Source organism: Tamandua tetradactyla, chromosome 18 (assembly GCF_023851605.1).
Source record: "Tamandua tetradactyla isolate mTamTet1 chromosome 18, mTamTet1.pri, whole genome shotgun sequence".
Taxonomy (NCBI): Eukaryota; Metazoa; Chordata; class Mammalia; order Pilosa; family Myrmecophagidae; genus Tamandua; species Tamandua tetradactyla.
In genome coordinates this window covers 56973836-56998292 of record NC_135344.1, presented here as the reverse complement: position 1 = coordinate 56998292, position 24457 = coordinate 56973836, and the positions used below count along the sequence as shown (strand labels likewise).

The window sequence follows — 24457 nt, the reverse complement described above, 5'->3', positions numbered from 1 at the left end:
AAACTTGGACCCTCGAGGACAGCACTAAAATCTGATGATGGGTGCGGCCAAGTCAGAGGCACGCCCCGGGATACAGCACTTAGAGGAAACAGCGCGAGGACTTCAGGGCGGCAGCTGCACGCGCCTGCGCCAGGTCCTCCTGCCAGTACTGGCTGCTTATGCGCATGTGAGAGAACTTCCGGGCGGCAATTGACACGCCCGTGCGAGGTCATCTGGGAGACATGGGAGGTGCATATAAGAGGACTTCCCTTCGGCAGCAGGATGCGCCTGCGCGAGGTCTACGCAGCGGCAGTTATCCGGGCGGCGAGGATTTACCGACAGCCGCACGTGGCGGGGTTGCAGTTTCCCAGCAGCCTCGGCTCTAGCCGCACGTGGCGGGGTTGCAGTTTCCCAGCAGCCTCGGCTCTAGTCGTAGGCACACACAGAGATTTGTTCGAATTTTGTCTAATGGCTTCTCGGTATGACCGGGCCATCACTGTTTTCTCCCCAGACGGACACCTTTTCCAAGTGGAATATGCTCAGGAAGCGGTGAAAAAAGGCTCCACTGCGGTGAGCGAACAACTTCCCGACCACCATCCCTTGCTTCGTGTCAGGCCTATTCCTAGCCCGGCTAATGCAGCCACCACTCTGGTAGGAAGTGAGGGACTCTGGTCCCCGCCGTCTTGTGAAAATTGTTTTTTTCCTTTTGTTGAGGGTGGTACTGTTTCTAGAATTTGAGCTGGAAGTGGCGGAGTAAAATATGATAGATTTCATTAATTTTTGATGTGTAACTGCCTTTGTTTACTCTGACTAGAGGCAAAACGTGTGTGTTGTAGCCTCAGCTCTAGATGAGATATTAATGTTGTGTCTGATATTAAGAAAAGACTTGTCTGTTATAGCCAACTTGAACGCTCTTGACCCATTTCTTCAGGAAGTTACAGACCTGGAAAGTCCAGCCCAGAGTAATAATTCCTTTAGGCTTTTAAATAGTAATTATTTAAAAAATGAAAAAATGGAACCTGTCTGCCACTGAAAATTGGTCTAAACCATTGAATGTTTAAATCCTTGTTGACTAGAAAATAGTAAAAAGTGCTAATCCACTCATCAGACTCTTACAGCCATCAAGAATAATTACTCTAAAATTTGCACCCAAATATTTTGCAGCCCTTTAGAGGTGGAGGGCCCAAAGAATCTCCACTCTTTTGCCACTTTTTCTGTTTTTACAATTATATTGAGAGTTCCTTGAGAGAGTATATCCTACTTTAGATTTATGTATCCACATTTCTAAAAAACTTTCTAAATACTCAGGGCAGCAGTAATACTTTTTCATATTTTAACTTCATTTAATAATCTTAGTAATTTATAAAAACTTAAAAGGACAAAAATCCCCTAATGACCAAATTTCTCCTGTTCTTCCACATCTTCACCTATGAATTAAAAAGGATCTGATTTTTTACTCTCACAAATAACATAAGCATATTTGTTGTGCATTTGGAAATTGACACTATGAGACTATACAGTGCATTCCTGTCTCGAAATATAGTATTTTCTTTCACCTTCCATATCTCCTTAGTTATGAAAAGAAATAACTCACTTTTATTATATATCCATCAAATGTAAATGGTAAAAAAAAAAAATGACAGTGAAAAGAATCTTATTTTTAAAAGTGTTTTCTGTGTAATTGGGCCCAGTAGTTTTGCTACTGTTTTATAAGTAATTTTTTTAGAACTGTAAATTTAAGAAAAGCCTAATGTAGCTTAAACCAAAAGGGTGTCATTTTAATAAAAACAAAAAGTTACATAATCCCCTGCATGGAGGGTAGCATATGGTTAGAAAATACTGCCCAAGTGTTAGAGCCAAAAATAAAGGTAGTAATGGGAAAAGACTTGGGTATAATAAGAAACCACATTGGCTCATTTAAAATGTTTTAAGAATGCTATAGAACTGATTGATAGTTCCTTTGTAATGAGCTATAAAAGGGTAAGGGATATAAAAATACCTATAGTGCATTTTTAAAGATTCATTGGAAAGATGAGACAGTTTTATTTAAGGATTCTGAAATTATAATTTGCATCTTTGTGTGGAGTTGTTCACTGTGTTTCTTTGAGGGTGCTATGACCTTTTACATAATGTAAAGCTTATAATGGTTCTTGTTTATTAAAATATTCTTTCTGTAAACAGTAGAGTGATTATAAATAAGCCAAAATTGACCAGTTTTGACCAGTAAGTAGATGTGATATTTAGACACTTAAAAGTTACATGGGTCACATTTAAAGGCCTTGGGTTCTGCTTCCTTCTTGATGGTGATCTGACAGTATGAGGTGACGCAAGAGACCTGTTTTCTTTTTATTTTAGTTCCCTTTTCTAAAAATGAAAAATATGTTTGAATAACATTCGGGAGAGGTAATAACCTTTCTTCTTGGGGGAAGAAAAATGAATCCTTCAAAAATATTCCCATGAAAAAAATAAGATTTATTATCATTCCTTAATCCTGTCCTTTCCCTGACCCCAGATTGTTACTGACTCCATATTTCCTGCTTTATCAAATCTCAATTCCATTGTCTGGCCCTCAAAACCTTCTATAATTCTTATCTGTCCTCCTTAATTAAGGAGCACATCACAGTTTTATGAACAGTCCATGCTAATATAGTTTCTGCCCTTGTAGCTGAGGAAAGGAGAAAAAGCTTTTCTTTCTACTTCTCTACTTCTTATTTATCCTTAAAGAATCTTCTCACATTTCTCCTTCTCTGTGAAGCTTTCTCTGATCCATCCTGGAAATCATGGATCTTTTTCTTCTTCTGAATTTGTGATCTATACCCAAATTATGGTACTTTGTTTGTAATTTGGCCTCATTCTCTCTTTAATTGCAAGTGTATTGAATGGTCTTGTCATGCCCGTTGGGTGGTAATATCTTTGGGCATGGAAAGTGTAATTCCATTTTATATTTTTACCATATTGTACACAGTGAAGAAACTAGTAAGGAAGTAAACTAACATTTAATTAATGTTTATTTTTTACCAGGCACTTTATGTATATTATCTAACTTTAAGGGCAGTATTTTATCCCTTTTTTTTATATATGTGGAAGCTGTGATTCAGAACGTTTAATAACTCACTGAAGGTTCCCAACTAGAAAGGGATGGACCCCTATATTTTTCTCATTCCGAAACCTCTCCTCTTTGCATTGTACTGTGCAATTTGTTCAGTAAATATTTGTCTATTAATTAGCTATGGTTATCATGATGTGGAAACCCAGATGAGTATCACCTAAGCTTCAGTTTCTTTGGTAATAAAATAGGCATCACAATATCCCTGCCTCATAAAACTGATATGTGAGTTGTGTGAGATGATAATACATGTCAAACATCTTGCACAACATCTGGCTTACAGTAAATACAATAACTATTGTTATTTACTATTCTTTTGTTGTCTCTTTTTGCCTTCAGTTTTGCCTATGATTCTTTCGCCACATTCATTTATTGTCTCAAGACATTTTTGTTGAGTACTTACATATGCCAAATGTGGTGCTAGGTCTTAGAGTTTCACTATGAAAAGATAGACAATCCCTCTCCTCAGAGAGTTTGCTATCTTGCAGGAAAAATTAGATGATTAAGTAAATAGTCCTAATAAAGCCTAAAGGAGTATTATAATAGGGAAGGAAGGGGACATTTGGGAACTCTAACAGTTAGGGAGATAGATATCCCTAAGGAAGTAATATTTAAGCAGAGACTTGACAGATCAGTGTAGCCAGGTGATAAGGTAAAAGGAGAGAGAGTGGAGAGTATTCTAAGCAAAGGGAAAAAGCATGTGGGAAGACCAAGTAGCAAAAGACAACTATGTTCTGTAAAAGCTAGAAGACATTTAGGATTGCTGAAATTTTCATGGAAAAATAGGAAGAGATGAAGCTAGAAGTAGGGCCCTGATCATGGAATGCCTTTAAACCATGTTAGTGTAAATATAGTTGATTCTGAGGGAATAAGAAGCCTTGAAGGGTTTGTTGTGGCTATTGTCATTATCTAGATTATTGCTACTCTGTCCTAGTAATAGGCTGCGTTTATCTTACCAGAGGTACTCACATGACCCAGGGAGAAACATTCAGAGTTTCCATCCTTCTGGCCACAGGTTTGACATGTGACCCATATCTGGCCAATGTAAGTCCATTTTTAGGATTTTTCTAACTAGGAATAGTAGTAGCTTCTTTCTCTGGGAGAATTATTGGGGTGTGAGTCCAAGGTTTCTGGTGGCCATGTTTCTTTCTACACAGAGAAAACTCTCTGCAGTAGGTGAGCAAAAGGCCAACATACAAAGAGAAGCAGAGAGTAAATATCATAGTCCATAGGTCCCTTTGCCCCAAGTTCAGCTTTGTACTGTCTTGGTTTGCTTAGTAAGAAAAGGTTCTTACAAATTTAAGTTTTAAACAAGGGAATGACATATTGACATTTGTTTCCTCTTCTTCAGTTTTTTGTCTTTGAAAGATTTGTCAGGCTGCAGTATGATCAGTAGATTGGGTGGAGTAAAGACAGGGAAGCAGACCAGATAGAAGCCTGTGGAAATAGTCTACATGAACGATTTTACTAGGGTCAAGGTAGGATGAATGAAGTAGGCAGATTCCAGGGGAACTTTAACAGCATAGTTGATATAATTTGATAATTATTTGCTGCTGTGTTGTGAGTTTCCCTGTGGATTGGCCTGTATAGCAAGAAACTGATGGAAGCCTCTGTTCAGCACCCAGGACAGAACCTTACTCCAACAATCCATGAGGAATTCAGTCTTGGCAACAACCATGTGAGTGAGGTTGGAAATGGATTCTCTCCCAGCTGAGTCTTGAGATGAGTGCAACTCCTTGATTGCAAACTTGTGAGACACCGTGAGGCTAGTTAAATTGCACCCAGATTCCTGACCCACAGATACTGTGATTTAATAAATTGTGTTATTTTAAGTAGCTAAGTTTTAGAGTATTTTGCAGTGCAGATAAATAATAAACTCTGGATTTCAGCTTTTAGCATCTCCCTGTGCATTTTTTCCCCCTGAGCACTTCCCCCCTCCCCCAGCATTTTTTCCCCCCCGAGCATATGCGCTTTCTCCAAAATGTCTCCCTCTTAAAGAACTCTAGTAAGCAGATTAAGACCCACCTTGAATGGGTGAGGTCATATTTCTGTGGAAACAACCTGAACAAAGGGTCCCACCCAACCATAGATTTGTCCCCATAAGATTGGAGTAAAAGAGGCTTGTTACTTTTTCTTTTCTGGGGTACCTAATAGATTCAAACCAAACTTAATGAGTCTGCTGCTTAGTGAATGAGGAGGAATATGACATGCTGCTATTAGAGAAACAGGCAGGGTCCATTGGCAAAGTTAAGGAGTTTAAAATTTTTTTCTGACTGACATAGTATAATGTAGGAAAGCCTAGAACGTACAATGATGGTGATTAAATATACAAATTAAAAAATGTTTTTGTCATGAGGGAGAAAAAATGAATGCCAATATTGCAGGGTGTGGAAAATAGACAGTATATGGGGAAAAGTACAATCAATGTAAGCTAGGGGCTAGTAGCATCAGTAACATTGTAACATGCTTTCAATGAATGTAACAAAGGCATTATGCCAAAACTGTCAGCAGGCAGGGGGTTGGGAAAAGGGTATGGATTCTGTGTGGAAGAAAAGGAAATGTCTTCAGATAGAGTGGTAGTGAAGGCATGTCTATACAGTTAGGCTGGATTGTATGATGTATGAATAAAACTGTTAACGGACAGAGAGAAACAAGTACTAGAGAGAATGTGGAGAGAGAGATATACCTATTCACTGTTGGTAGGGAAGTGAGAGCTCTAGCCCATTGGAGGGCAGTGTGGTGGTTCTACATGAGGCTAGAGGTGGGGTTGCCATATATGATCCTGAAACCTGGTTGCTCAGTGTGTACCTGGAGGAACTGAGTGTGGTACATGAATGGACATTTGCACACTGGTGTTTCTGGGGGCAGTGTTCCTGATCCACAATGAATAGAGGTGGTCTAAGGGTACAATGACTGAGGAGTGGAAGGGGGAACTATCGTATATACATACAATGGACTACTGAGTGGCCTCAAGAAGGAATGAAGTTCTTAAGTGTGCAACTAGATGAATGAACCTTTAAGACTTTATATTGAATGAAATGTCAGGAACAAAAAAGACAAATATTATCATGCCTCAATCATATGGACTAACTATAATGTAAAAATTTGGTGAACTAAAGTCTAGAGCATGGGTTATCAGGTTGGAGCTTGTTGTAAACGGTGCTAGATTGTAAGCTCTTACAGCAATCACATATATTCAGGTATAATTGTTCATTCTAAATTCTTAGATACTGATTTATTTGTATATAATACGGTCTTTCCCAGAAACTTGGGGTATTTATGTGGCACCTGAGACTCAGTACTAGAGCTCTGAAGCTGTGAAAGTCAGCACTACCCTGTACAGGATCTGTTTAAAAAGTTGAAAAAGGGATCAGACATGGAATAGAGATATAAATGAAGCTGATCTGGATAGAACTAAGGTATATCAGAACACTGGGTAAAAGATGATACCATCCATGTTTTAAAACTTCAACTTCTGTGTGAGACTAAAAGGAGAGATGTTTATTTGGTTCAAAATTTATATTTTGGGTAGTATATTTCCTAATTTAACTTGTATAGTCAGTTTAGTTAACACCATAAGTACATGGAATCTTGAATAGGGCATGATATCTCATTGGTTTGGCCAAGTTAGTGTGATGACCTGATAAATCTCAGAGAAATTTGGACAGTGAATAAGGAAGTTTTTGCAAAGTCCCCTTGGGGGAATGGGGAGGAAGGTGGCAATATTTAACTTCCCCATTTGGAGAATTTCTGATATTTTAACAAGCAGTGGGGACAACCAAATCAATAGATGGAGCACTCAGTCGTGGGGTTCGCCCCTATGAAACTTAGTCCTGCAAAAGATAGGCTAAGCCTACTTAAAATTAGACCTAGGAGTCACCCCGCAGAGAACCTTTTTCTTTGCTCAGATATGGCCTCTTTTTCTAAGCTGACATGGCAAGTGAATTCCCTGCCCTCCCCCTTGCATGGGACATGACTCTCAGGGTTGTAAACCTCCCTGGCAATGTGAAACAGAAATTCTGGAGTGAGACAGGACCAGCATCAAGGGATTGAGAAAACCTTGACCAAAAGGGGAAGAAAGAAATGAGAAAAAAATGAAGTGTCAATGGCTGAGAGATTCAGAGTCCAGAGGTTATCCTGGAGGTTATTCTTATGTGTTATATAGACATCCCCATTTTAGTTTATGGTGTATTTGAGTGGCTAAAGGGAAGTACCTGAACTGTAGAGCTGTGAACTTGTTTCTTGAAGATGATTGTATAATGATACAGCTTTTAGAATGTGACTATGTGATTGTGGAAACCTTGTGTCTGATGCTCCTTTTAACTAGTATGGATAGATGAGTAAACAATATGGATAAAAAATAAGCAAAAGGTAGGGGGAATAAAGGTTAAAGTAAATTGGGCAGATGGAAATACTAGTAGTCAATGAGAGGGAGGGGTGAAGGAATGGTATGTATAAGTTTTTTTCTCTTTTATTTTTTATTTGTTTTTCTGGAGTGATGCAAATGTTCAAAAAATGATCATGGTGACGAATACACAATTTTGTGGTGATATTGTGAACCATTGATTGTATATCATGTATGGAATGTTTAAGAATATTTGTGTGTTTGTTGTTTTATTAATAAAATTTTTTTTTAGTTTTTATCTAAGAGTAGGGTGGAAAGCCATTAAAGGCAATTCAACAAGAGAGAAATCTGATTCTGTTATTGATGTTCTAAAATCATCACCCTTTCTGCTTTGTGAAGACTGTTGAACTACTAGGGATCGGGGTAGTCAGGACAATGATTTTAGATAGGATGATTAGGGAAGAATTGTCTGATAGTAACAAACTTGCATAAGATGAGAAAACAGTAAGCAACAGCCTTAATAAATTGTCAGTGTTTTATTTAATTGAAAGATGTAATCTCTGACCTAGTTCTGTATTTAGCCTGTTCCATATTTTTACTTCAATAACAGTAATCCAGAGCACACCTGTTTGCATAATTATGTTGTACTAGCATCATTACACTTGGCCACAAGATAATCATAAGCACAAATGCCTATATAACATTTTTTGGATTGCCATTGTAGTACAGGAATTTAAATTCTTGTAGATTACTCTTGGACTCCCTGAAAATTCGGCTGTTTTCCTGAGGTTTCTGTTTTAGAATTTCTATCCTTGTAGATTATTCTTTATATTCTTTCTCACCTCCCTCCAAAAAAGGGGTTGGTAATCCTAAGAGTTTGCTTCTTGTTTGAATTGAGACATTGTCATCAGTGATCTCTAGGGCAAGGGAATTTGGTCTTTCTCTTGGCCGCTTATAGCCCCCAGACCCTATCCCATCAAATCGTGTGATACATGTTATGGCTTTCCAGAATTTTGTCTACTTAGCTTTCAATACAACTTTTATTAGTAGTACAGCCCACTCTGTGAGGTATTGACATGGATTCCCAACATCTGCTTTAATTTTGGTTCAAATTGCTCTATGTTTAGATAGCACTTCTTCATATGTATTGTGTGAGATTAGGATACCTATGTCATTTCAGCATTGGTGTTATATTTTTTGCAGTTTCTTCCTATTTGTCTTCATTGCTTTAAAGCTTTGGAAATGAACCTCCGGTAAGCTTATACCTATACGGCTGTTTTCCTATAACTGATTTTCTCATTTTTATTGAGTGTTTAAGAAAAATGCTATTCTCCTAAGTATTATAAAAGCTTCATTTTAATGTTAAAACTGACAGCTAACTATGCTTTTTTAATAATAGGTTGGAATTCGAGGTACCAATATAGTTGTACTTGGGGTAGAAAAAAAATCTGTTGCTAAGCTTCAAGATGAAAGAACTGTGAGGAAAATTTGTGCCCTTGATGATCACGTCTGCATGGCTTTTGCAGGTAATTAAGTACGTCATGGTAGTAGGGCAGTACAGTTGATCCCACTGTAGCTGTTGTGATACATATACACACACACATGCACACATACACATACATACACCCATCATGTGGAATTATGCTCCAGTTCTTATTAAAAATAAACAATATGTCTATCTTCTAAGTAAAATCACAACTCTGTAAACCAGGTTTTGTGAGAGCAAGTTTTGATAGAACATACGCATTAAAAGATATATTTTATATTACCTTACTTATGACTTTAGGTGGTTGGTTTTTTTTTTTTTTTTTAAGTTTTATTTTGAAATACCCATAGGAGGTAGCAAAAAAAATTCAGAGAGGTCTGTGTACTCTTCATCCAATTTCCCTCGGTGACATCTTTAAAGCCAGGAAATTGACATTGGTATATTGCCAGAGCTTATTCTTATTTCATCAGTATTATATATGCTCGTCTTTGCATATGTGCATATAGTTTTTTTTCCACATTTTTTGTCTTTTATTTCAACATTTAAAATAGTCACAGATGGGAGTATTACAATCATTGACATCTCCATAGAAGATATACCAAACAAAGCATATAGGCATTCCACATTTCAGAATTACATTTTGTAACTATGTAAATATTTATCATTAGAATTGATCTGGAAAAACACCACTTAAAAACAAATAAATAAACAAACAAACTTTTGACTTTTCACTGTATTAATTTCCACAGAAAATGAGCTGCAAGGAATTTCAGGAGAATTACCTAAACATTATTCAGAACTTTTTAAAATTTCAAACTTTTATAGAACTCTTTTAATACAAAAAAAAAATAATTTTTTTTTCTTTCTTTTTTTGGGGGGATACATGGTCTGGAAATCAAACCCATATCTCCCTCATAGAAGGTGAACATTCTACCACTGAACCACCACACCACTGATTTTTTTTTAAAACCTCCATAATTTTCATTCTTTTCTCCTCGGTTTGCTTAGAGCAGACCTGTTGCCAAGGGCTTCTCATTGCAACTTTTGAAGTGTCCCCCCCCACCCACCCAATTCTTCCCTGTATCCTAGTTGCCCTTGTCTTTGTCTAGGATTGGGCAGCAGCCCATGCTTTAAGGACATGCAATAAATGGGCTTGGGGGCAAGGCATCCATGCTTCAAGGAAGAGGGAGGCTGTGGGGACTCATGTACAGGAACCTGAGAGCTGTGGGGCCTGCGCTGGACTTCCCTTGCCTCAGCGTCTTCCTCTGCAAAGGGGGAGGAGGGAGTATCTGCCTCTCAGGGGGTGGAAGATCAGATGCAGGAAGATCAGATGCATGAACGCTTGTGACATCCTTAAACAGGCATGGCCCTTGGTGAGAACTGGATGGAGTCACTGTTATGATGTTTATGTCTTTTTATCCATGTTGTGGAATCAAGGTGGCTGGAACTGTGGGCCTGGTGGAGGACCCTGCGGAGACCCCACCCTCACTCTTTGGGCTTGGCCGGCAGCACCTGGTGCCCCTGTCTTTTTACCCATCTCAGGGCCATGTGTCTGGACACTGTGTCTGGATGGCCACCTGGGGTGGCCTGGGTATGCTCTGTGGAGCAAAGCACCAGCTCAGTCTCTGTGTCCTGCAGGTTGCATAACATGCTCAGCTCCCCTCCCAAGTCAGTCCCAGCTTTACCCTTCTGCTGCTCTCTTCTCTACCAAAGGGAAGACCACATATGCCCTCATTTCTCTGACGTGTCTGAACAACATCTGGCGAGAGGTGAAGGGCAGGGGTTCTGATGGCTGAGCCATAAGAATGGGTGAAAGATGTCAGCATGCTCTGATCTCCAGGATTTATGAGCCCACTGGGGGTCTGGGCTTCAGCTTCATTTCTCATTCCTGGAGGAGGCAGGATTGAAGCCCACAAGCAATCACTTAACTGTAATTTTGGGGGTGCCATATACTTGGCCCTAACACAAGCTGCGTTTGGAGGATGGGAGGTTGGCGGCTGTCCATGCCAGCCCCAAGAGCACAACTTTCTGTGTCACTCTCCCCCACTAATCCTCCATCCCCCCAAGCACAGTCTAGTCTGGTGCTTAACCTTGGTGGGCTTTGCAGGCTGGTGGAAGGTGCAGGGGCCCCATCAAGGCCAAACTCCCCCAGAGTAGCCCAGAATGTCGTCATGTGGATATGCTGCCACCTGCCATCCTCCAAGTCCAATTTGGCATCTCTGGGAGCAGGTTTCAGAGGGGCAGGGGCAGGTGGAGTGGGTCCCCAGACCCTGCCTTGGTTTATCCTCTGAGCTGAGCAGGGGACGGGCTCCCTGAGTCAGGTCCTCCTCATCCTCAAGGCTTCCACTTGGGAGTTTTTCTTTTTTCAAGCTATTTTCATCTTGCAGATAACAGAAAAAGAGGCAGAGCATTATTATTATTACTATTACTTTAATAACCTTTCAGCCTGGACACAGGACACCTTCTGGGGTTTACTGAGTGCCCTGAAGGCCGAGCCCCAAGCAAAGAGATGAGAGGCACTGTCTGCTTCCTCAGGGCAAAGGCATTCTGGGATATTCTGAGGAGCAAGAGTCCAGAGAGGTGCTTTCTTGCACTGAGAAGAAGGTAGATGTGTCCTGGTCACTGTTCTGAAGGCTGCACCTGATATGCCCTGAGTTACTGAACTGGATGTCATGGATTCTCATCTCGGAGGTGAAGTTACCACCCACCTCATAACTGGTGGAGGTAAGCGGTTGTTGGTGATAATGGGCTCCATGGGGGTGATGCTGAGGACCACTGTGCCATTCAGAGCCCACATGATGAGCCGCCATCCCAGAAGATGCTGCAGTTGAAGCAAGCCACTGAGCCATCCAGCACGGTTGCATTCTTGGGACCTTCCATGATTTGGTAGCAGGATCTGGGAGCTTAGTGTTGCATGGATGTCCTCTTCAGCAGCATTTGGCCTCATGCACTGCCCTCTGGCCATGGGCCTTCCTTAATTGCTCAAATTCAGCACCTCCCTCTGGCCTCCAGGCCCTGGCCTAGGAGTGACCCACCTGGATGTGCATATGTTTTATTATACCTTATCATATATGTAGATTTGTGTTACCATCACCACAATCAAGATACAAAATTGTTCCATCACTCCAAGGTTACCTTATGCTATTTCTTTGTAGCCACATCCATCTTCCTCACCATTGCTAACCCCTGGCAACTACCAGTCTACTATCCATCTCTGTATTTTGCCATTTGATAATTTATTTGAATAAATTCATACAGTAATCTTTTAAGATTGGCTTGTTTTTTTCACTCATCATAATTCCCTTAGGATTCATTCAAGCATTTGTATATATCAACAGTCCATTCCTTTTTATTGCTGAGTAGTATTCCATGGTATGGATGTACCACAGTTTGTTATCAGTTCAGCCTTTAATGGACATTTGGATTATTTCCAGTTTAGGACTGTTATGAATAAAGCAGCCATGAACATGCATATACAAGTTTTTGTATGAACATAGGTTTTGATTTCTCATTTCAGTTGCCCAAGAGTGTAATTGCTAGGTCCTATGGTAATGGCATGCCTAGTTCTATAAGAAATTGCCAATTGTTTACAAGAGTGGCTGTACTATTATCTTTTTCATCCTCAGTAGAAATGTACGAGTGATCCAGTTTCTTTACATCCTCACTGTCATTTGGTATTGTCACTACTTATTTATTTTAGGCATTTATATAGGTTTACAATGATATTTCATTATGATTTTAATTTGCATTTCCCTAATGGCTAATGATGCTGCCCGATTTTTCATGTACTGATTTTCTAATTGTAACTGTTTTTAAAACTGTAATTTTGTACTGAAGTTTAAAAATCTTTTGAGCAAAACCAGCTTTTATCCTACTGTCTTAAAAAAGGATTTCTCTTAATATAAATGATATGCAATGCTTTAAGTTTTGGTATACATACCTTTCTGTCATTAATATGAAATTAATTTTGATAATTTTAATTATTTGGCAGAATAAAATGAACATTTACTAATATTTTCCTTTACTTGTTAATTGATTTTGGTATTGAGAAGTACCTAAATATCTGCTGTTGGGGAACTGATATGATAAACCATGGTATTTCCATACAATGACTTAAAAGCAGAGACTCTGGAACCATACCAACTACATTCTAAGCCAGATTCCATTTTCTACTAAGTCTTTGACTGTGTGTGAGGTACTTAACTACTCTTTGCCTCAGTTTACTCATCCAAACGTGGGATTGATGATACCTACCCTAATGATTTGGTTCAACAAGTGAGTTAATATATGTGAAGTATTTGCCCGGTATCTGGCATGTGATAAGTGCTTAACAAATATTACTGTTATTATCATTGCTATTACTACTACCACCATGCTATATTGTTATATAGTGGCAATTTTAAAAAGGATGTGGTAGGATCTATATTATTTACATAGCAAAGTATTTATAATATGTTGCTAAAAAATAGTAAGAGAGAGCCTGAAAGGAGGTGAGGAGGCTGCGGAAGTGACACCAAATTATTGCACATCCTTTCCAGCGCAGGAAGGGCACTGAAGATCTTCCTTCACCACAGGATATAGCACAGGGGACCTGGGCCCCCAGCAGAGCCTGCCTGCCCTCACTTTGTGTCTGTCATCACAGGGAGATCTCTGACCCTGGGGCTGAGAGACCCCAGGCTTTCCCTGGGCTAAAGTTTCAGGGTATTGAGGTATCAGCCAGATGTCTTCCCACAAAAGATTTATGGTGGTACAGGGCACTGGGGCTCCCACCAATATCAGGGAAATTGACACAGTGGAACTGGCTGAACTGGGATCCCTGCTGGAAGAGAAGGGCAAAGAGGTAATCGCCAACCTAAGCAGAGTTGAAGGAGAGCAAACATACCCAGTGTGCCAGGAAGAAGAGGAGGAGGTACAGGTACCGACGTTTCCCCTGCAAGCCTGTTACACCATGAAGAAGATGGAGGAGTCTGTATATAAAATCTGGGAGGGATGTTGGAGGGTCATCCCATATGATGTTGCCTCAGTTTCTCCTGAGTCATTCACACTGTCTGTTGTTACTCAGAGAAAGTCTGTCGGATTTTTTCCACACTGAATTATTCAGGGATCCCTCTACTGATTACCTTTCCATCGTCTTTGTCCTGGGGATTTCTGCCATCATTGTAGCACAGTGGGACCAGTTTGCCACTCCTAAGAACTGGCAGACAAAAGTTGGAATGTTCCTGGGACTTCACTTCAGTGGTGGTGTGCTCACCATGCACTTTACTATTGCTGTGGGCTTTGTCAAGGCCACCACAGGCCGGATGGACTGGTTTTTCCTCATGACTGTGGCATACATCACCAGAGCTGGACTTTATGCTGCTCCAGTTCTTGAATGTTTCTTTCCTGAAAAGTTTGATATCTGGTTCCAGTCTCCTCAGGTTTTCTATGTCCTGTCCTGGCAGATGCCTTTGTATATTCGATGGGGGCTCCAATCTTCAGGAATTCCATTATGGCCTAGAAGATGGTTGTACTGATAACTCCTTTCTCTGAGGCTTCCTGCCAAAGGGGTGGCAGAGAAACTTTCTAAGTGCTTTTAAAAATAATTTCTTTCCAGCTGAGAAGTAGATTGCTGAATGATGGTGTATACATATGATCGAATATTGTGCTGTTACAAAAAGGAACAAAGTCGTAAGGCATGCAATGATGTGAATGAACCTGTGGGACATTTGGTGAGGCAAAATAAGCCAGAAACAAAAGAATAATTATTATATGGTCTCCTTTAGAAAATGCTTATAAGAAAACGGGGCTAAATTGTAAGCTCTTATAGCAGGCACATTTAATCTGGAGTGGTAATTATTTCTGGATTTTGAGGATGTTTTATGTATCTGTTACCTGGTATTTAGGGATAAGAATGAAGCCAATCAGGTCAGGATTAAGGTACTTCAGAACACAGGGGTAAGGAAGACATTGTCTATATTTTAGAACTGTACCTACTTTTTGAGACCAAAGGGAGAAAGGTTTATTTTGTCCAGAACCTAAATTTTCTATAGCACATAATGTAATTCACCCTATCTAGATAGCTCATTTGAACAATTGAAGCACAGGGAGCCCAGAACAAGAATGAGGGCCTTTAATCCTGTATAGCTTAACACAAATAGGCCTGGATACATCCTAGAATATATTAAGCAGATAATCAGAAGTATTGGCAAAGTCCCTTAGGGATGGGAGAAAAAATGGAATATTAAACTTTACTATCAGGGAATCCCCTGATACTGTGTCAAACATTAGGGACACCCATATCAATAGATCAAGCCCTTGATCTTGAGGCTTATTACTCTTGTGAAGCTTATATCGAGTTACTTCAGGAGGACCTCTTTTGTTACTCAGATGTGGCCCCACTCTCTCTAACCCCAACTCTAAATGAAATCATTACCTTCCCCCTTACGTGGGACATGACATCCAGGGGTGAAAGTCTCCCTGGCGGCATGGGAAATGACTCCCAGGGATGAGTCTGGCCCTGGCACCCTGGGATCAACAATTCCATCCTGTCCAAAAGGGGGAAAAGAAGTATAACTAATAAAGTATCAGTGGCTGAGAGAGTTCAAATAGCATCGAGATGCTACTCTGGAGGTCACTCTAAGGCAAAGCTTCGGTTAGAAATTGCTACCATGGCTATCATAAGTTGCCAAACCCCAACCAAAACCATTCCAGCCAATCCTAACGAACACCTACGGCAATATAAAATTCTAGAAAGGTTCCATGCACTAGGGTAACTTTCCAGAAATCTACATCCTCCAGATGGGTCCCTGGACCAGATAAATTCTGAAACTTAGAGGGGCCAACCTCTCCAGAACATCAGCTAGTTCCATCTCCCTACCCCATGTTATTGACAGCCCCTTCCAACATGAAAAATTAGAATGGCCGTAGCCCAAATACCCCTAAAAAGAGGATAGAAAGATCAAAGGTGATGTTGGAATTACACAGAGAATGTAGGGTTTAACAAACAAGTATGACTGCTGAATCATTAAATTGGTATTTCTTTTAGTCTCCAGTATCTTAGAGCAGCTAGAAGTAAAAACCTAAAATTGAGGAATTGTAACCCATACCAAATTCTGACATCTGTTCTACAATTAATTGTTCCATTGTGCTTTGAAATTTATTGCTTTTTTGTAAGTATGTTATTTTTTACAAAAAGGAAAAAAAAGTCAATTGTGATGATAAATTTTATTCCTTCTAACCTATATTCTGGAGCAGCTAGAAGGAAAAATCTGAGATGATGGAATAGTAGCCCATGACATACTCTGGGATCTGTCCTGTAACTACTTGTTGAAGAGTGCATTGAAAACTAATTCTTTTTTCTTTCTTTGCTTTGTATGTATGTTATATTATTCAGTAAAAAAAGTAAAAAAAAAAAAACAACAACAACAACAAAAAAAACTCTGCTGAAATGAGAGGAGTAATCTGAGTTGTCTGTTTGTGGAAGAAACTCTTAGAGAATTCTTTATCATGGAAGCTTCAGCCCACTCAATGAGCAATAAACTTTTCACCTAGCTGGCGAGAAAGGGGATGGTCCAATTTAGCCATCCCCCTCCTCAGCAAGGCAACTGCTGTCCCCCAGACAGTACTTTGAAGCCCATGCTGACATTTTATTCTCTCCTGAAACCATTTTGGGATTGGGACTCTTCAGAAATCCTGTTTCTGAAAGAAAATGTCCCTCCCTTACCCCATCCTTTCTTTGTAACTTGACTTACAACAAGCCATCCATTTTTGTAGCACACTTTTCAGAAACAATTATAACCTGGTCCATCTTTCTAGGGCCTGGATCTGATTATACAGCAGCAAGAACAAAACCACCAACTTTTACATAGCCCAGCTAATCATGGAAGTTTGTCCAGGCTTCAAATAACTTGAGCTTTAATTTTTTTTTTTATTGGCAGAGTAATGTAAATTAAAATGAGAAAAAGATATTTAGTATTTAATACTAAGCCTTAAAAAGAAACCTGCAATCATTGCTATGTATCTTTTTGCAAAGACTATGATGATGATAAAACAAAGTACAGAAGAAAAAAATAGTAAAAAATTGTGGAATTATAGCTGTTATTTCCTCTGCACTGTTGGATTATTTTACAGTGAGAACATATCGGAAAAAAGTACAGTTGCATTCTGGAAAAACATACTTTTGTTGTTATATTGGGATTCTGATATTTGGAATACAACCATTAGGAAACAAAATCAAAGAATTTGAAAAAAAGATTTATGTAACGTGGATGACCACTTACTAGTGAAAATTCTACATTATGATATGTCTTTAAGGTAAAGTTGTGGTAAAAATTTAAAAGCGGTAGACTGAAGACTCATTTCTTCTATAGGTTGGCTATTTGTAAACATAAAGTGAAGTTGCAATTTCAAATGCTGTCTTTAAATAAAATTCGTTCTTTTTCCCTAGTCAATTAATATTCGTTAGTGTAACTACTGCTGCAAACACGCATACACACACAACTATACTGTTCATATAGTTTGGAAAACTTACCACTAATTTTTTTTCTTGAATCTTTCAGTTGTCTCGCTACTTTTCTACGTATGAGAGGTTTATGTTTCTTCAGGTTTGGATCATACTCACATTGTAAAAGGAAAATACTTAGAAACCTCCTACCAGATCATGTTTTCTAATTGAATGAAGCTTTTAACACATACCGTAGGTTAAGTCAACCTTCTCCTGCCACTTCTTATTCTCAAATAACATCTTACAAAGAGAAGAAAATCTTCCTGTTTATCTTCCTGTAATTGTGTCTGATTGTAACTGGCACCCAACCTATGAGTAGTAGGGTAACTGTAACAAATAGTATAAGGGTAACTCTAATAGTAGCATATTCTAACAGCTGCTTCATTGTAGATTGATATTAACTGTCTTCAAGAACTGAAGATTCTTCCAGGTTTATAGAAATAGAATGTGAAATGGCATGTTAGGGAAACAATAATTTGTGACAAGAAAACTGATAGCCATCTGAGAAATAGCTAAGTTTCAGAGATCTTGGAACGAATACTTGACAATATGGTATGGAGAGAGGGAGAAAGAAGCTTAAAATTACAAACTGGTTATGAAACAGTCCAGTGCTAAAGAAGTCATTAATAGAAATTTTAATGGTCATTAGATCAGTTATTACTTTTCAATAGAAACACATTCTTTTTCCTTACAGGAGTGTAGAGAATTAATCATATGTTGTTTTGGTATCACAAAAACAAGAGAATGTGTTTTCTTTTTCTGTTTTAAAGTTCTTGATTCTCGATCCCTTATTCTTACCCAAAAAGCTGAGAAGTGACAAATGACAATTTCATTGAAAGTATTTGAATTCAATGGATATATGTTTAATAGTGAAGTAAAGTTCATTGTTTTCACAAGAGAAAATTTAGCTTACCTCATGGTTTAGATAAATATATTTGTTCTGGTTTTTAGAATCAGGACAGACCATAAGCTTTTCAAGTCTATCATGGCAGTCTTCAAAAAAATAAGTTTTAAAAAATATGACAACACAGCTTTTATGAAAATATTTAATGAAACACAATAACCAGCTTAGCTACTGTGAATTAAACCATTTTGGCCCCTGGGAAATAATTTTCTAAACATTATTGTCTAAACTGTTATGCCTTAAAACCGTTTTTTTAAAAAAATAAATAGGAATGTACCAAGTTAAATCTGGAAGGAAATAAGTCAGAATGTAGGGTGTGCTTGTTTCTTTTCTTTATTTTCCAAATCCTTTGTGATGAGTTTATATTGGTAAAAAAAAAAAAAAGAGGATGTTGTAAGAAAATTTCATGGCAGCTAAAATGACAAAGAAAAAGTCATTCTTTTCTTATCATGTGTTGAACAGGACTAACTGCTGATGCAAGAGTAGTTATCAACAGAGCCCGCATAGAGTGCCAAAGTCATAAGCTAACAGTGGAGGACCCGGTCACCATAGAGTATATAACGCGCTTCATAGCAACATTAAAGCAGGTAAACTAATTTCCTAACAGATTTCATTAAGTTTTCTCCTTTTCCATCTTTATGGATACTATATGGAAATACTACAGTTACCTCAATTTTAATCTATTAAATATATCAAATTCATTATTCTTTCTCAACACTACACACGCACACACTTATTTCAGTAAAATAGATCGATTTAATCACTAGAAAAATCAGTATCAATTCTTAGAATTATACTAAATTTCAAAAGATCAATAAGCCTTATCTTTTAAGGGGTTGTTAACACTTCTGGAGATAAAGAATAAGAAATAGTCTGAAGTTTTCCAAAAGAATACGCGTGACCCTTTTACCTCAAACCTACATGGAACTAATCAGGTTTGTCTATGACTGCCTCTGAACTTATACATAGATGTATAGCTTAACAACTTATCACGATGTATACAAGTTTTCTTTTTTTACTTATTCTATTTGTACTTTATATATGTCAACATATTCTACTAACAATATAATACTGTGTCTAGTTGCTGTCTGGCAATTTAGTTTAATAATTAGTAGTGAGGTTGAATTTTTCCACACATGGTTTTGCTGTTTTCATTTCTTTTCGTGTGAGCTGTCTTTTCTTTTGACAGGTATTCTATTGGTTAAGAGTGTATTCCCAGGAGTCAGAATTTTGGGGTTTGAATCCAGGCTTTGCTACTTTCTAGTTGGTGTTCTGGGACCAACACTTTTAACTTGTTTTTGCCTCAGTTTTCTGATTTGTAAAATGAGTGTAGCAGTAATGCCTACTTCATTGAAGTGCATTACAGATTAAATGATTTAATACATTTAAAGCGTTTAGAATACTTTCTGCTTGGATTTTACCTTTTGTCTGTTTAAAAGTTTTCATACACTCTTTATATATATTCTAGATATTAAAGTTTCAACTGATTTATTTATAACAAAGTTGACCCACTTTATTATCCTTTGTTAATTCATATTTAAGAAAGTCTCACACTTCTATTATTCTACTTCTCTTATTTATCTTTTATTTATTTTCCCAGTAATTAAAAAGGCATCTTCCGAATTAAGGTATGGAACATTAAATATACAGTGTTCCCAATTGTGGTTTTAAAAGTTTTCTATAAAGGTTATCGTTTGAAGTTACTGGAATGTAATGTACCAGAAATGGAGTGGCTTTTTCAAAGGGATATTATTAAGCTACAAATATACAATCCTCAGGCCATGAAAATGTCCAAATTAAGGCATCCAAAGAAAGGTACCTTGACCCTGAAAAAAGATAGATGGTGTCCAGGGTTTCTCTGTCACATGGGAAGACACATAGTGATGTCTGCAGTCCTTCTCTCCCAGATTCTGATTTCAGACGTCTCTCAGCTTGTTTCCAGTGGCTTTCTCTTTAAGGGTCTCTGGTTCCTCAGTTAGAGTCTCTGGGGCAGACTCTTAGCATCTCCAAATATCTGTATCTTGGTTTCATCTCTGTTCTGTGTTGACTCTGAACTCTCTCTCTCTCTCTGTGAGTTCTTTTAAGGACTTCAGTAAACTAATTAAGACCCCCCCCCCTTTAAATGGGCAAGGCCACATTTCCATGGAAAACCCAGTCAAAAGGTCGCACTAACAATAGGTCTGCTCCCACAGGGTTGGAGTAGAAAAATGTGGCTTTTCTCAGGTATATATCAGTTTCAAACCAGCACAGTTATGAAGAGAAAATTTCTGAGAACATGTGTTATACATCTGTAGCAGTGGGGTGCCACTGGCTGTGGAGTGGCTGGGGCACTGGGGCAGAAGAGAGAGGTCTTTTCATGCATACCTTTGTACTTTTAAATTACTTTAACTCTGTGCATGTATTACTTTTATATTTTTTGTGAAACGTTGATTAGGTATATAAATATAAAGTAGCACCTAGTTCATACTAAATGTGAACGAAGAATATTAGGAAGTACAGAGGAATTAGAACACAAATCATCATCTTTAAATGTTTATTTGCACCAAAATTCCAAAATAGCTATAAAAATACATATAATCTACTAAAAGTAAGAAATAAAAGCATAAAAAAAAATACATGTGGTACATAGAAAAGGCCAGGAAGAAAGCTAATATAAAGTATTGCAAGTCGCAGAGTTATATAAAGTTCCTAAAGTTGGCCACAGATTTAGTCTTGTGCTTTCTGTTAGGACTACCTCTTAGAATCACTGTTGGAGGCAACTATCTCATAGAATTAGTGTGATTTCTACCATCCAGAGCACAAATCCGGAAAGCCTCTGGCTCTAAAAAAAAAAATACAATTAGTTTCCAGTTCCTTTTGTCTATGAGGAAAAAGAATGCTCTTTCTTCAAGAGAAATAAAATTTCTTGTCTTGGAACAGAAAGAAATGTTTTACTTAGGTGTTCAAATATAGATGACTTAGTCTATAGTAAATAGACTACTTGAAGAATACTCTAACAGTCATAATATTCTTCAAAGTTGTTTTGGTTTGCTAAAGCTTCCATAACACAATATGTACTAAAAATGGATTGGCTTTTACACAGAGAGTTTATTTAGGTACAAATTTATAGTTCTAAGGCCATGAAAGTGTCTTTATTAAGGCATCAAGAGGGAGATACCTTCTCTGAGAAAAGTCTGCTGGCATCCAGGGTTCCTCTGTCACATGGGAAGGCACCTGGCACCCTCTGCTAGTGCTTCTCTCCTGGTTCTGGTTTCAGAATGGTTCTCTCGAGTTCTGTGGGTTCTTGCCTCTCCTGGGGCATTTTCTTTCTCTGACCTCTCTCTAAAATGTCTCTGCCTTTTTATCTCCTTATTAAAGGACTCCCAGCAAGAGTATTAAGTCTCACCTTGAATGAGCTGGGTCACATCTCCATGGAAGAAACCTAAGCAAATTGTCCCACCCACAATAGGTCTGTACCCATAGGAATGAATTAAAAGAACAGGCTGTGGGCAAGATGGTTGCTTAGTGAGGTGTGGAATTTAGTTTGTACTCCACAGGAGCTAGTAAATAGCCAGGAACAGTACAGAGCAACTGCTCTCTTCAACTGCTTGAGCGACATCAGTGACCGGACACACAGTGTACACCAGTCTGTACAAGCTGGACCAGCTGAGACCCCACACAGAACTGTAAGTCCCCCAATCCGCAGAGGCTGGCACCCCTCCCTGATGCACGGCATTCTGGTTACCCAAAGGAAAAGAAAACAGACTTTACCAGAAGCAAGGGCTTGGCTCAACCAAGCACCACTTGCAAAATTAACAAATTTTGACTACTGAAAATAGGCCTCCAGCACAGATAATCCTAGAATAAGCTCTAAAGGTACTAGGAATTTTTGCTCTGGCAGGGTGGGGGGCAGGGCTGACAGAAAAAAAAAAAAAAAGCTGTGGCTTTTTGAGTCAGTGCAAAATACAGAAAAAGGACTAGACTCTAAAGAAAAGTGGGGGGTGGGGGGACACATACAGCCTGGAAATACTCCCCCAATCCTCCACCCCTGCTTTATTTCTACTACCTAAAGGCTCATTAGATAGAATTGGTAGCCTTCTCACACACCAGCTCTGTTCCAGGCAACTGCTGAATTAAGCTCCTCTGAGAAACAAAGTAACTTCTCAGGTGAAATGTGTTAATTTCTTAAAGGCTACACCTTCCCCAAGAAAAAGCTGGGCCCAGTTCAAGTGGAATCCCTTCCCCAAGGAATTCAGGGCCCAGGGACTGGAAAACTGAAGCAGTTAAGGCCAACATACAGTCTCTCCTCTGTCTCAACCACACCCCCAGTAGGAAAAGTCTGTTGAAATTAAAGGCACCATACCACTTTACACTGGTTGGAAGCCTTGGGCAGACAAGTGTCAAATGCTGGGTAAGATAGGAAAAACACAGAGTCTAGAGGCTTCTTAGGAAAGCCTGGCAACCCCCTGGGTCTTACCCTCAGAGAAAACTGATGATGGCAATTCTTTCCTCCTGAGACGTGAGCTAGTCCAGTCAGGGAAATCTGACTGGGTTCTTAATATCTGAGGAGACCCGCCTCAAAAAAAAAAAAAAAAAAAGCCTCCATATTTTTTTATGAAAACACTTCAAAGTATAGGAATAGAAGGGAACTTCCTCAACATGATGAAGGGAATACATGAAAAACCCACAGCTAACCTCATCCTCAATGGGGAAAGGCTGAAAGCTTTCCCTCTAAGATCAGGAACAAGACAAGGCTGTCCACAGTCACCACTGTTATTCAGAATTGTGCTGGAAGTTCTAGCTAGAGCAATTAAACAAGAAAAAGAAATAGAAGACATCCATATAGTAAAGAAATAAGTAAAACTCTCATTGTTTGCAGATAATATGATACTATATGTTGAAAATCCCCCAAAATTCACAGCAAAACTACTAGACCTAATAAATGAGTACAGCAAAGTAGCAGGATACAAGATCAACCCAAAAAATCTGTGGTGTTTCTATATACTAATAGTGAGCAATCTGAGGAGAAAAAATCAAGAAAAAAATCCATTTATAATAGCAACCAAAAGAATAAAATATTTAGTAATAAGTTTAAGGATAAAAAAGACTTACAAACAGAAAACTACAGGAGATTGGGAAGAGAAATCATTGAAGACCTAAATAAATGAAAGGGCATACCATGTTCATGAATTAGAAGATTAAATATAATGAAGGTCAATTCTACCCAAATTGATTTATAGATTCAGTGCAATACCAATTAAAATCCCAAAAATGTACTTTGTGGAAATAGAGAAGCCAATAACCAAATTTATTTGGAAGGACAGGGTGCCAGAATAGCTAAAAATATCTTGAGAAAGAAAAATGAAGTGGGAGGTCTCACACTACCTGACTTTAAAGCATATTAAAAAGCTATGGTGGTCAAAACAGCATGGTATTGGCATAAAGACAGATATACTGACCACTGGAGAGGAATAGAGTATTCAAATATAGACCCTCTCATCTGTGTACAATTGGTCTTTGATAAGGCGATTAAGCTAACCTACCTGGGACAGAGTAGCCTTTTCAATAAATGGTGCTTGGAGTACTGGCTATCTATATACAGAAGAATGCAAGGGGATCTATATCTTGCACCTTATACAAAAATTAACTCAAAATGAATCAAAACCTAAACATTAGAGCTAAGACCATAAAACTTTTAGAAGAAAATGTAGGGAAATATTTTATAAAACTTGTAATAGGAGGTGGTTTCCTGGGTCTTATACCGAAAGTACAAGCATTGAAGAAAGAAATAGTTAAATGGAAACTCCTCAAAATTAAACACTTTTGTGCACCAAAGAAGTTTGTCAAGAAAGTAAAAAGGCAGCCTACGCAATGGGAGACAATATTTGGAAACTACATATCAGATAACCACAGATTCAGAATATATAAAGAGATTGTTCAACTCAACAAAAAGACAAAGAACCAATTAAAAAATGGACAAAAGGCCTGGACAGACACTTCTCAGAAGGCAGAATACAGATGACTAAAAGGCACTTGAAAAGATGCTCAACTTTACTGGCTATTAGGGAAATGGAATTCGAAACCACAATGAGATATCTGACATCCACTAGAATGACCATTATCAAAAAAAACAAAACAACCAGTGCTGGAGAGGATGTGGAGATAGAGGCATACTT

General features: G+C 38.5%; 1 protein-coding gene and 1 pseudogene across 3 annotated transcripts in view; both read left to right on the top strand.

Moving 5' to 3' along the window:
* The first annotated feature begins 259 nt into the window (after positions 1–259).
* The window catches only part of PSMA8 (proteasome 20S subunit alpha 8), a 41380-nt gene continuing 17182 nt past the window's right edge, over positions 260–24457 (top strand). The window contains exons 1-4 of one of the 3 annotated variants that reach the window (XM_077135739.1): positions 260–354; positions 399–630; positions 8830–8956; positions 18765–18889. In XM_077135739.1, the coding sequence (XP_076991854.1) occupies positions 448–630; positions 8830–8956; positions 18765–18889 (435 nt within the window). In that variant the 5' untranslated portion in view covers positions 260–354; positions 399–447. The other 2 variants (XM_077135741.1, XM_077135740.1) reach the window with 2 other exon arrangements.
* On the top strand, positions 13637–16784 carry LOC143662762 (adiponectin receptor protein 1 pseudogene; annotated as a pseudogene).